The 13,810-nt window shown below is 36.1% G+C and overlaps 2 protein-coding genes across 6 annotated transcripts; both read right to left on the bottom strand.

Moving 5' to 3' along the window:
• Nucleotides 1–977: 977 nt before the first annotated feature.
• On the bottom strand, nucleotides 978–5,859 carry LOC122040835 (post-GPI attachment to proteins factor 3-like). 2 transcript variants are annotated; one of them, XM_042600287.1, is made up of 5 exons: nucleotides 5,510–5,859; nucleotides 2,743–3,004; nucleotides 2,450–2,649; nucleotides 2,176–2,363; nucleotides 978–1,492 (listed from the first exon to the last, which is right to left on the bottom strand). In XM_042600287.1, the coding sequence occupies exons 1-5, from the start codon at nucleotides 5,602–5,604 to the stop codon at nucleotides 1,206–1,208; spliced, it is 1,032 nt and encodes a 343-aa protein (XP_042456221.1). In that variant the 5' UTR covers nucleotides 5,605–5,859; the 3' UTR covers nucleotides 978–1,205. The 2 variants fall into 2 exon arrangements, with proteins under 2 accessions (XP_042456221.1, XP_042456222.1); XM_042600288.1 differs by lacking the exon at nucleotides 5,510–5,859 and adding an exon at nucleotides 4,228–4,283.
• An 837-nt stretch (nucleotides 5,860–6,696) lies between these two features.
• Nucleotides 6,697–12,127, bottom strand: LOC122040833. Of its 4 annotated transcripts, none has more exons than XM_042600284.1 (3): nucleotides 11,949–12,127; nucleotides 11,310–11,367; nucleotides 6,697–9,283 (listed from the first exon to the last, which is right to left on the bottom strand). In XM_042600284.1, exon 3 carries the CDS (start codon nucleotides 9,060–9,062, stop codon nucleotides 7,155–7,157), a length of 1,908 nt encoding a protein of 635 aa, XP_042456218.1. In that variant the 5' UTR covers nucleotides 9,063–9,283; nucleotides 11,310–11,367; nucleotides 11,949–12,127; the 3' UTR covers nucleotides 6,697–7,154. The 4 variants fall into 4 exon arrangements, with proteins under 4 accessions (XP_042456218.1, XP_042456217.1, XP_042456219.1 ...); XM_042600283.1 differs by having other exon boundaries at nucleotides 6,697–9,267; XM_042600285.1 differs by lacking the exon at nucleotides 11,310–11,367.
• Between the last annotated feature and the right edge of the window lie 1,683 nt (nucleotides 12,128–13,810).

Raw genomic sequence — 13,810 nt, 5'->3', positions numbered from 1 at the left:
ATATAACTTGCTTTCAATCATCCAACAACCTTCAGCTTAAAAAAAAGCTATTGACCGTCAAACGTTCCCAAGACCAAGACAGAGATACCTCATCAAGATGACGCTTACGACTCCAATCATCTAGCAAAGCCCCTGGATGATCGGTTTCCTCAATCCCGCTAGACACTCCTCCGCTGCTCCCCCCTCTCACCAGCATAACCACTACTGCTGGGATTAGGCCGCACATCTAAGTCTTGCTCTGGACCATCACGCCAGGCATCACGACCAACAAGAGACGAAGTCCCCGCCATATCCCCAGCTACCGGAGAGCCCTCATCTGCGACCTCGATCTCAGTATCATCCATGTAGAAATCCGAGGGCACAGTTCGGTTACCGGAAGGTCGTTCAGCGCCCGAAGGGGCACTCATATTTTCGACCTTGGCAAGTTCAGCCACAGAATTAGGATTAGAGCTGTCCGGATCAGCCTGCTGGTGAAAATCAGTGGGCGTAGATCCATTGCTTCCCAACGTTTCAGCGCCAGCGGTTTCTCCTCCGTCCTCGAGATCGAGAGAATTCACCCGATCCACTACGACATGCTCGGCGTCGGGGATATAGTCAGGTTGGTCAGGATAGAGGTCTGTGGGAAGAGATCCCTCGGCGGCCGTTTGCAACGTCGGCATTCTCCGGACTGGGAACATTCATAAGCTCGACAGCGGAGGGCTCGGCGTCGGGGTCAGGTAAGGGATTCGAATCGGCGGAAGCGCCCTCAAAATCAATGGCGAGTGAGGGAGAGCGGAGGTAGGAGAAATTTACACAATTTGTCGCGGTTTTTGAAAAAAAAAAAATGTATCTTAAATTTTTTAAATTTGTATCGTGAGGATTTTCATTGTGTTGGATTTTTATTTTTAATCGTACATTTATTGGCTGACTTTTTGCTACTGGTTTCCTAGTCAGTATTTTTCACCTGTTTTAGTTAGGCAAGCATCGGACAAAGAGTCTTGTACATACGTAATTTCAACTGAAGAAGAAATACTTCGTCGCTACAAAACTAAATAAATCCATAGCGTCAAGCTCATTCAGGACAATCTCTGGAAGAAATAGATTCAGCCATTGACACGAAAAGAAAGCTGTGATAAAACTTTAAAATTCATCAAATCACTAGATTATGAGTTTCTCCTACCTGCATGATTCCATAGACCTTCAACGAAGGTGGCAACTGGAACAAATCACTTAGCCTTCTTCACGAGAGTTGATGTCCTGAACTTAGCGTCATTCTTGACAAAGCTCCACCAAAGATATGTGAGAGGAATAGTTGTGGCATGCCACAACGCATGGGCATCGACAAACCCATGAAATGGAGGGAAATCATATACCTCCAAAAGCACCGCCAGAGCACATCCGAATACAGCCGTCCACAGCCTGAAGCGCGAGGGATGACGAGTTACACCACCCCAGACTGCCCATATAAGAAGCTGAGAAATGCCCATCACAAGACACACTTTCATGTTCCACCCTGATGGAATAGAAAAAGATCAGACAATCGGGAGAATAATATGTATATGTTCTGCATGTGTTTGCATATTTTATGTTTCAACCTCAATATGAGAGATATCAGGCAAATGGGGATACACTTGCAAATGTACCCGTGCATGAAGTCTGGAATTGACTACTTTAAAGGATAAAACTACTTTTGATGCACTAGTTTTCTGAATATTTGGAGATGATTACTGTGACACAAGCTTAGATGAAGCACACTGAAACAAAAATGCATACATTTGATGATTACAACACTCATGTTGGTGATATTTGCTATCTGACAGTCAAACTTATGCATCTAGGGAAATCAGTTCAAATTTCTAAAGACGTGAAACTAAAACTAATCTCAAAGTGGATCCGAGATTATTTGAGTAAAATCAAAGAAAACATTTAGGGAATGCATGCTTAGCAACAGAGCCGCCAATATTTGGATTTTGACTATAGGCTATGCATTTTTCTGTGTCAAACAAACTATTATAATATCTCCTGCGAAGCTAAGAATGCCCTAGTTTTATTTTTTAAGTTGAAAGGAGAATGTATCTGAGGACATGTTAAATAGTGATAGATTCACATAACAAAAATATGAGGGGTAAAAGGAAAGCTGTTTGCTGTTAAAATGACAGAAAGGCATAAGCTAAATTTAAACCATGGAGACATTACCGTAATCCATTTCATAGAAGTTGAGGTACAAGATATGAGTTGTCACAAAAGCTAAAATTGGGGCAGCAAACATAACTCTTGAAGCTTCATCCTTTACATTGAACACCCTCAGTAAACACAAAATGAGTGAATATCCGAGTACTGCAACTGCAGACGAATAATCCAATTTTTCTGTCAAGTCAATATCTCTGCAATGAGTTTATTGCCAACATCATCAGGTAAGTATTCATCAGAGTAATCAACAATGATAAATATGAGAGGTTAGATCACATACTGGGTATGAAATATTGCACTCCAGAACCATGCGTTCATCGATAAGAAGCCATATATATGCCATAAGCCAGTGTATTCATAATAGGTCCTCCGACTCTGAGGCCTTAGAGGCAACTTGTAATTCACAAGGATGAAAAATGTCAGCCAACCAATGAAATGCGTCAATAAGTTGAGCGCTGAAAAGATAGCAGACACTGGCTCCTGCATGCAAGGGGAAGTTACCAACAAAGCAGTAGTGTTTACCGAGTGTACCATTCTGAAATTTAGTCTGTAAACCATGATGAATTAACAAACCTGGAAAACAGAAACACGTTTAAAAGGCCATTTTCCATGGTATTTGTGAGGGTTTAGGCCGTGTTTTTCCCGTTCATTTTCTCTCTGCACCATACAGTAGTATCGACAGTCACTCCTGCAGTTCAGTTGCTTCCACTGCAAATAAAGTGGCTCTTGCATATACCATGAACTGTTGGAAGGCATATCATTCCTGGAATACTGGCAGTGCTGGATTGTTTGGTCACCAATTATTCCTGTTCTTTCACATTGCTCCACACAGTTTCTGATACAAAGGGATGACATGAAACACAAAACATAACCTCAACAATTTAAAGGCAGGCATATAAAAGTTTAAAAAGGGAAAAACTAAGGAAAGAATCTGGAACTAAATATTGAGGAACTCTCAACAATCAGTACTTAAAGATTGCAGATGTTTTAGACATATTTGACGAGAATAACAAAGCTTCCGATTCAGTTGAGATGATCCAAATCTTTTTGTCCACTAATTTATAATATTTAAAAATAATTAAATATGAAATATATATATATATATATATATATATATAATTCAACTTTTAAAAATTTTAGCTTCGTTATTTATTTTATTTCTATTGTACTAATAAGTTACATTGAATTTAATCCTATCCTTGCAATTTCTTGTTTTTGTATAATTGGTGATTGTTAAATACTTATTGTATTTAATTATTTACAGAGTAATATCAATTATGTGTTTATTATCACTCTGGTTTTGTCATACTAAGTTTAATCTATAAATTTTCAAAATACAATTTAATATGAAAGAATTATAATTTAACTTAAAAAAATATCCCAATTCATCATTAAGAATATAGAAGAAAATTTTTTTAAAAAAAAGTAATATAATTGTTTCATAAAAGCTTTTGAACTTAAACTTTTAAATGTGTAATTCTAAATCAATGTTAAAACAAATTAATAAGTACATATATAAATATTAAATATTAAATATTAATTTACAAAAATAACTAAGCATTGTGCAGGATAAAAATTAAACAAAAAAAAGGACAGCCCGGTGCACAAAGCTCCCGCCATGCGGGTCCCGGGGAAAGATCCATTATACGCAGCCTTACCCTGCTTTTGACAAGAGACTATTTCCAAGATTCGAACCCGTGACCTTTTGGTCACATAACAACAGTTTTACCGTGCAGGGTAAAAATTAGTGGTACCTAAATTGGATAGTTGTGATTTTGCATATTTTGTTAGTATGAAGTTCACACTAATGCACATGCATTACAAATAAATTAAAAGGATAAAATTAACGCTCACCTCTATTGCAAGGTCCTGTGACTAACTAGCTGAACAAGAATCAAGATATTGAACTTTTAAAGTGAATTAAACAACAACTTCAAACAAATATGATAATGGGATAAGCTAATAACATGCTATTTTAATTGTTTATTATTTACCATTATTAAAACATTCCACAAAGTATTTATTTGGTTCTAACTTCAGAAATGCATGTTGTGTTACCTCGTGTCACATCTGCAAGGAAATTCCAAATAACCAGACATAAGAACATGAATTAATGCAGCTGCTTAGAGTAACCTAAGAATAATTTTCTTATATTGATATTAAAAAAAAATTAGTTTCTTTGGTAGAATATTATGCATTGTGCTAATGAATCTGAAAACTCTGATGATGGTCGACCATACCAAACCCTAGCACAAAGTTTCCCCTATAGAGCTTCTGGTTGCAAACTCGATGCATTCATCCATGAAATAATGCAAATAGGGTAACCTTTAATGCAACGTCCAAATTATTCATCTCAAGAGATGAATTTTTTTTTTGAAAGTATTGAAGTATAAAATGATTGATATGCTAAACCAGTTGTGCAGTTAAAAACAAGAGAAACATCTTAATGTGTCTTAAACAGGATGAAGGCGAAGGAAAAAGGTAGATTCTATCCATGGATGTGTAAATCGAGAACTCAATCACTACTCACAAGGAAGATGACTTGATAAAACAAGCTTCAAAATTTTGAACTATGAGAGTTAAACATTGAGAAAATCCTGTGAGTATCTACAAATAAGAGAAAGTGAGAATCCTTTCATTCACGAATACATGAAACTCTTATAGGTTGGACAAATTTCTAAAACAACCAACCAGTGGTGAAACCTAAAGATTATATTAGAGTCAAAAAAATCTCTAAATAATGTAAACAATGATTCTGTTAGGTTCATTAATTATGCATTGCTCTCATTCTATTTTTACCTGTGTTATCTTGTCTACTTGTTTATTTGTCTTTGAATTTGATGTATATTGCATCAAGCATGTGCACAGGAAGAACGGAGGTTCAGAATGTTCAATAATCTTGTTAAACCTTGTATATAATGAACTAATTCATAAGTAACTTGTTGATATTCCTAATGAGAAAATAACTAATGAAGTGCTATAATCTTAGATGTACAAAATACCACACATCTGAATATGAGCAGTGTTAGAGCCATAGGTCGCTAGATTAGGAATGAGCCAAAGTGATCAGTTCTTGCAGACTTTGACAAACTCTGTGCATCTTCGTGCTATTAAAGTGAAAAATCATTTCAGCGGCTATATTTGTTTCGAAGTTGTCATTTTATGGGTAGTGAAACCCTAACTGAACGATGCTAATATCTCTTTTTGTTCAGTCCTCCCCTAATTTATTGCCTCGTAATAAAAAGAAATGGCTTAGAGAAAACTCAGGTCCATTTTAAGGGAGAATAACTGGATCATACAATGAATCAGAGCTTGAGACAAATCTAAGAGCATCTCGTACCGATAGAGCGGATCCGCGTCGCCGGCGCTGGCATCTAGCTGGTTAAACAAGAACCCGAACGCAAAAAGCAGAGAAATCCAAGGATAGGTACCCATGTCGCTGGAGAAGGGTAGGGCAAGCGTGAGCGGCTCCGAATCCGATGGAGGGATTCAGATCAAGATCACGGATAAGAACCGTCTTGAATGAACGATCGGGCTTGCCTGGCCTGTTAAACCAACGGATCTTGAGACTAGAAAGACGCCTCCGGCGACGAATCGAGGGAAGGAGATCGGAAAAAATAGAGAGAGAGGCGACGACTTGAGGGAGCTCACTGCGAAGAATGGAAAAGCTCAACGCGATTCCTCCTCACTCCATTGGTCTATTCCCAGTCAACGGGTCGGATTTTGAAAAATATTTGGGCTTACTGAACTCGTTTACCCGTTTAACAGGATTTGGAAGACGACATATGTTTAGAATGCCGCTCAATTTTTTTTAAATCATCCAAGTAACCGCTTGTAAGTTTTAATATTTTTTTTAATGTATAATTGATCTAAAAAATATTTAATTGATGGACCTTTTATTACGAATGCTTTTTAATTTATCTTGTGTTAGGTGGAAAACTTCCGTGAGATAAGGAAGTATTTCCTGATTTATTCGATGAACAAATCAAGAATATGACCACTCATCTCTAGGGTTGATAGGTACATTAAATAATAATAACTACTTAGTAATCTCTACTCTTTAAGCTTAACATTTCATTTGTATTTGAGAATTGAGTATCAATCATCACAAATAATTGAGATTACAAAGAAGTTTGCTCTATTATTTATTGTAAAAGAGCAATTATAGTGGATTGATTGACAGGAACTCATCTAACGAGTTATATGTTATTAAGCAGTAACAAAGTTCCTAAAGCACATAATATTGATAGTATTAGAATTGTTTTTAATTTTATTCTATTTCCGTTGTGAACAATACTCGAAACAATCAACTAACTCACACAAACACATACACGAATACAATACTAATAATTAAATTATCTTAGATCACGACTATACTCATCCTCTCTTTAGTTGGTACACATTGTACACTACAACAATTCTACATTATGATAATAAAAGTTCATATTTTACAAGGCACAATTGAAGTGGATCAAATAGTTTTGCTGTTAACAAGCCCAAACACCAGAGTCAAATAGAAGAAAGATGAAAAGTAGAACAGTACAGCTCAGATAAACCATGAATAAGTGAGCACAAAGTTTTGCAACCATAAACACCATGTTTATACCAGATTACATGTGATAGCCAGACCATGTCAGGTTTTACATCTAGAAAATTAAATATATTTACATCACAACCGAAATAAATAAGCATCACGAAAACAATGACATTTACACTTGAACACGGACTGATGAGAGATTACCTATAGAGCTGGTCGATGTTGACAGAATTATAATCATCCATTTGCCTGCCCTAAAGTTCACATTCCAGATAAATTTACACAGTTTATGAGACGGCTAGTTAAAGCTACAGGAACTTTTCTGCCAGTGTTGATGAGGAACCAGGCTTTGCAATAACTAGGTCACTAATCCAAATACCACAATGTACTGGAGAGGTCATTCACACAGATAATAGAACATCAAAGACCCAAACTTTAGCTCTTAAAGCTACTTACTAGCCACAAGGTATGGTATGCCCGGTGTGGAGTTGCTGGAATCAACTGGAGTTGTAGAAGTGCTACCGTTACTTGAATTGCTAGCAAGCATAGCCATAAGACTGCCACCATGCACCCTGCCTTCTGGAAGAGAAACCACCCTAGAACTAAGAGATGTTACACTATGCACATGCTCCTTGGCATTGTTTGGGCCCCAGGAGAGGATAAGGTTCTTTCCATTTTCCTTTTCAACAAATCTATCTAGATCAACAATCTCTTTCATCTTCTCAGGTTTTGTGATTCCTTGATTCTCCGAACTAAATGCCAGAAGTTGACCTTCCCCATGAACACATTGATCATCCACCAGAGCAGTGTGTGCAGTGCAAAGGCCACTCTTTCCTCTAGCCAAACGCTCGCAGGGAGGGCTACTAATACCAAGACCTGACTCAGGTTGGCCCCATGAACACCGCTTACCACCCCCATGCGCTTTACAGAATTCAGTGCTGCCCTGAGCGCTCTTTCCACAACCCTCAACTTTGCATCTCTTTCCACCGCCATGACGAACACAGAAATCTGTCCTACCTCTTGCACTTTTAGTGCACTCTGATACAGCGCATCTTTTTCCACCACCATGAGCAACACAGAACTGAGTGCCACCATGCACACTCTTTGTGCAACCGCCTTGAAAAGCACAGCGTTTCCCTCCACCATGTGCTTTACAAAATAGTGTGCTTCCTTCAGCTCCTTTTGTGCAACCCAAGTATGAGCACCTTTTTCCTCCACCATGTGCCTTGCAGAAATGGGTACCACCTTGGGCACCCTTTGTACATTCAGGATATTGGCAGCGCCGGCCACCTCCATGGGCGATGCATAATCCAGAATGACCTTCTGCACTCTTGGTGCAATACTCCTTTTGACATCTCTTGCCACCACCATGCCTTATGCATCGGCCAGATTTACCCCTAGCTGCTTTAGGGCAGCCTTCATGGCTGCAACGACGGCCACCACCATGGGCAATGCAATAGTCCGTGCGACCTTCAGCACTCTTGGTGCAGCCAAGGTGTTGGCATCGCTTACCACCACCATGAGCTTTGCAGAAGATGGTCCTTCCTTCAGCTCCCTTCTGACAACCAGCTTTTTGGCACCTCCGGCCACCACCATGGGCTATGCACAGACCAGAAGCGCCTCTAGCTCCTTTAGAACATCCTAGAAACTGACAATTTTTAGTGTTAATATAGCGTTGTTGAGTTTGAGTTAACTTAGAAGTGGCATCTGAACTTTTCTGTGGTTGGATGATTACTGATAAAGAGGCATCTGACGGTCCAGCTTGAGTAGATGCATTAGAGAATGCTTTGTCAGGGAATATAATATCATGTTTGCTGTTGCTACCTAAATATGGCAATAGTCTGCTACCACACTGGAGAGATGAAGTTGATCCTTCTAAAATATAGTTATCATTTGAAACTGGAGTCACACTAGTAACAATAGAGTTGGATCCACCTATTGATAAACTCAACTGGAGATCAACTTTAGCCTTTGGAACATCAGGATAAGGTTTTTTTGAGCTAACTATATTTTCATTACCTAGGTTGAGATCAAAATTTAGTCCAAGATCCATGGATGAACCTTCATCTGTTTCCCTGGCTGAAGACATGGTACAAGCTGTTGCAGAGCTCTTCTTGCTGCTGTCTGAAGAACTTACTGGCCGACCTAAGCCAAGTGTCAGTGAAGAAGCTTCAATACCACTGTCATATACATCACAGAACTTCCTCTTTGTCCCTTTCAATTTCAGAGCATCCAAACTAGAGTGAGAAGAGCCAATCCATAATGAGGTGTCAGTATGATATTGAGCCAAATCCTTGAAATCATTTCTAGACGAGAAGTTTAAACTGAGCCCGAAATGACCATGCCTGTTATCCATAAAGATGTTGGCAAAATAGAATTATAGCAAAATTTGCATACAAGTGAACCAGTTGCCTAACTTCCAAGGATGTGTCATATGCTCAGACTCAAGAAAGGCCAGTGCAACCTCCACTAACAAAACCCGATGTATCATTGCGATCCATTTGCTAAAACTTTTTACAGCCTGCTTATGTGCTTATTTGTGGCTAAGAATTGCTGCCAGGCTATAACATACGGAAACTGAAACCAGTAAGGATCAAGTAAGCAGTAACTACTGTTTGAAACATAACTTGCTAACAAGATAGAATAAATTCAAGTGAAAATTTTCTGTAGAAAAATATGACTCAAATATAAATATAACAATCACCAGAAATTTTTAACAACTTCCAAAATAAAAGACAATGAAAAAAAAAAACATGAAAACTACCCTTTAAAAGAACATCAGAGACAGTCATTAAATTATCCACTTGAAATTTCACCACATCAGAAGCATTCATTATTTGTTGGAAAGAGCAATGCACTAGAAGCTTAACCTGTCTCACATCACATTAGAATAATATGTAAACAAAGTTAAACTTCATCTTTTTTTTTAAATAGTGAGTTATATGTAAGTGTAATATCTTTATAGATTGAATTTACACAGTATGCAGAGTAAAATCACAAAGCCAATCATATTGCTACAAGATTACTAATTTTCATCTTTAAGCCAAACATAAAATGATCTAATTTTACATGACTGAGCAATAATACTAAGAGACCATCCAAGTCTCAAGTGAGTGAAGCCTAACTACTGAACAAATAAAGCATCAGAAAACCTTTTATTTACAATGTCAAGTTGAAAAGACACAAGAGCTTTAAAATGTCATATACAGGAAACAACTCAAACACAAACTGAGGGCACCAACATGTTTGTTGCAGTCTATAAAATCTGTTATTATTGAGCTAAAAAATAATTAGTTACGTTAGAAAGTCATTCATAAGTCAATTATCTATGGGATGGATGTGATATTAAGTTGGGGCATGTCTCAATGAATTTCTGCACCTATATGATTATGTATGAGTGATAATGACAGCTAAGACCATAGGCATTACCATTCAATGAAAAGAAACTTGAAATGGTTGGGACCCAATGTTTGAGTATGTTCCAGATAATGTCAGTGATCAGATAAAATTTTTACTAGCATCAACCAATCTAGCATGATATCCTCGTGATGTGCACTACATCCTTGAGATGTGATCTAGCCCCTCCGATTGGTGAGGGGACACAGGGACACAACATTTTTGGGACAGAGGATCTCAACTCCACAAGATGAGTAGAATGAAGAAGTGTAAAGAAGGGAAATGAAGATAGAAATAGGAAGAGACAAGAAAGGGAAGGCAAAAAGAGAGAATGGAGAATAGAAGAGCAAAAAAAAACTCCTAGCTTTCAGTAATCCTACTGACATAACTGGTCTTTTTGGCAGTGAGCAACTAGCTGGAATTGTTAGTTCCTGCTAGATTGTGTGGTATCAGGTAATATTTAGAAGTCAAACCATAGTCACACTTTATGGCTTGTTGGAGTAACAATATAGTATAAAATTGGATTAACTCATAAAAAACCTAGTCAATCTAACATAGATTTCAAACTACTAAATGTTGTAGTAGTTTCTTCTCCAATTCATTAAGAAAATGCTGGAAGGTATAATAAAATTGAGGACATATTTCTAGAAACCCATAAAACTGGAGCATCACACATGTCCTTATCTAATTTCAAATAAATAGGATGTCTTGTATGAGATTATCCAACATGCTATTACTGAGAGAATTATTTGCGGAAGTCCTAAATTAGAAGGGAACAGAAAGTTCAGGTTTAAAAATCCTGACAGTGTTCAACCTTCTAAAACTACCAAGTACCAATTTTAGCTTTAAATGGAACTGATAATTTGTAACGAGTATCCAATTGTACATTGCATGACACAAATGATGCTCATCACTGTTGAATTCCTAGAGAAAAATATCATACTAAAAGTATCTCTAAAAAATGGAGTGCTAGAATCTCTGGTAAATCACAAAAATAATATGATACGAAAAGCATTTTTTTCTAATAAAACTAATTTTAAGTCACTGAATTTCTACTTCTAATGTTCCTATGATCCTTCAATGCATATTTAAATTAGTTTACGAACTAACACAAGGATTTTCTTCTTTACCAAAAATAAAAAAGAAACAAGTGTCCAGCAACTATAAATACATTAACTCGTAACCAGCTTAAGGAAAATAAGCAAACCTCGAAAACTTGATGACTTGACAAGCAATTAATTGTTCCAGACTTCAGCGAATTAAATCTGGTGCAAATACAAACAAAAAAAAGTGGGACGGGAAAATCAATATTTTAGATTCGTTCATCATCAAAACAAGTAGAAGATGACGAATAATATATCTATATAACTCATTACATAGTCAGATAATTTGCTGATCCCGATTCCAGACTAAAAACAAGTTCAAAATGAAGTTATTTCTGTTTTTTTTTTGGCAGATAAAAGCAAATCAAAACCCCAATAACAGATGAAGAGGAACCAAAATAGCAAGAGACATCCGCGAAACCCAGATCGGAATACCAAGAGATGGAGTTTGATCAATTAAAACCAACTAGAAAACAAAACCCCAGGAGAACTCGTAAAAAAAAAATTAATGGAAACATTTTGCTTCTCCAAATTGAAAAACTTTCCGACTAACAGACTCCCCAAACAAAGCGCAGAACCAATCTAATAGAAGCATGGAGCTAGAAGTCACATTCAAATATCATAAGCCAAAGAACTAAGCAGGAAGAGGCAAAAGAATCAAAAGATTTACAACTATATCATAAAAATCGAAGCAAATCCGCGATCCAAACATTGAAAGTAAGATTAAAAAAAAAAAACCTAACCTTCCATCGATTCGGGGATACCAAAGAACAAGGAATCGCAGATTCCGAGGGTTCCTTTCCTCTTCTTTCTTGTTTATTTTATCCTCCCACTCCCGTTTGCTCTTATCGCTATTGCTCTCGCGAACGGCAGCGGAAACAAGAAGCCTCACAGACAGAGAGAGAGGGCGACGCGAATCCAATTCCGGCAAATGCATAAAAGGAACGGTCTATTTTACACGCACACCCCTGAATTATTCATGTTACTGCATAGCAACTATTCAATTTTGTTATTGTTTCGAGAGCATTCTATAGAAATGGAAGGGTAAAAATGTAAGAAACACGATTTCGTCACGTGTTTAACGGGCTGGCGTCTGTGGTGACGAGGGCGCTCTGCTCTCTGAGCCCCGGTGAATCGTATATATTTTTCGAATTCGAACCTCGTAGTTCTCAAATTTGCTGGCTTAAATAAACAAAGAAAAGAAAAGGGCAATATTATATATTTATTATAATCATAGGATTCATTTTAAACAAGAAAAGGAAAAGATACCAGTTTAAGGATTCCAACCATGACTCGCATCCACTGCCTTTCGATTCCGCCGTGATTCGACAAAATATCATGGGGGCAAAAGTCAAAAAGGTACTTATATTTTGTTGAATTATAAAAAGGGGTATATAATTTTATTTATTATCAAAAGATCATCCCGTCTAATTGTGAAAAAAATAAACTTATAACAATCCTTAAAAAACAAAATCGAAGGATTAAAATATACAATAAAAAGATTATTTTAAAATTTTTGAATAATTTAGGTAAGGGTTTAAAGAAGAAAACAAATGGATCAATTTTTAATTAATATTATTATATGAATCTAAAGAAATGAAATTATTATTTATTTTGAGAGTTTTTCAAGTTTGACCAGTTAAGTTAAAAGAGGGTCTGTTTAAAGTATCATATACCGCACTCTTCTACCTCTAGAACAGGGAAATTCATCTTAATGAAAGTTTTTAGAAGTTACCTCGGCGAGTATAATGCAATTGAACACTGAAATAAGATTAATAAATGAATAAAATAAAATAAAAACAAATCTTATTCAACAATGACGATATGTTGGGTCCCATATGACTCAGCTACGTGTGTACAAATATGTTTGAAGCATGTCACAATAACCAATTAGTTTACACAAGTCTACTTAATTTACTTAAAAAATGCTTGGAGGATAAAAAACAAAAGGACAGATCCCCATATGGGCGTCCTTTTTGCAAATTAAAATCAAATTTAATGTAAACTATCTAAAATCCTTTTGGATCCGACTTTAAAGAAGGATGTAAATGAATTAATTTGCTCATAAATTATTAGAAACTCAATTCGATAAAAATTTATTTGAACTCGTTTAATAAAATTCGTTAAGATAAATAAATTAAAATCAAGCTTCATAATATTCGACTTTATATTTATGAATAAATTTTTAAATAAAAAATAATAATTTTAATATTAAATTTATAAATTTTATACTCTATTTATGAAAAATATAGACAAATACATTAAATTTATTTATTAAAATAAAATTATAAATTTTAATAAGAATATTATAATTTTCTCTAAATATATAATTTAATTTTTAATAAATATTTAAATTTATAATTTATATTTATTAAGCTCATTTAAGTTCGATAAAAGTTCGAATAAGCTCGTGAGTCATAAGTATATTCGTTAAATAAAACTCGAGCTCAGTTTGATTATAAACGAGTTAAACTCAAATATTAAAGAGTTCGGCTCAGCTCGACTCCACTCGGTTCGATTACACTCCTAACTTTAAATAGTAAATAATTATTATAATCATAAAAATTAACAATAAATTTTTAAACATTGTAATAGTTACCGTTAA

Source organism: Zingiber officinale, chromosome 2A (assembly GCF_018446385.1).
Source record: "Zingiber officinale cultivar Zhangliang chromosome 2A, Zo_v1.1, whole genome shotgun sequence".
Classification (NCBI taxonomy): domain Eukaryota; kingdom Viridiplantae; phylum Streptophyta; class Magnoliopsida; order Zingiberales; family Zingiberaceae; genus Zingiber; species Zingiber officinale.
The sequence above is the reverse complement of the archived record's forward strand: the minus strand, read 5'-3'. Positions and strand labels throughout refer to the sequence as shown.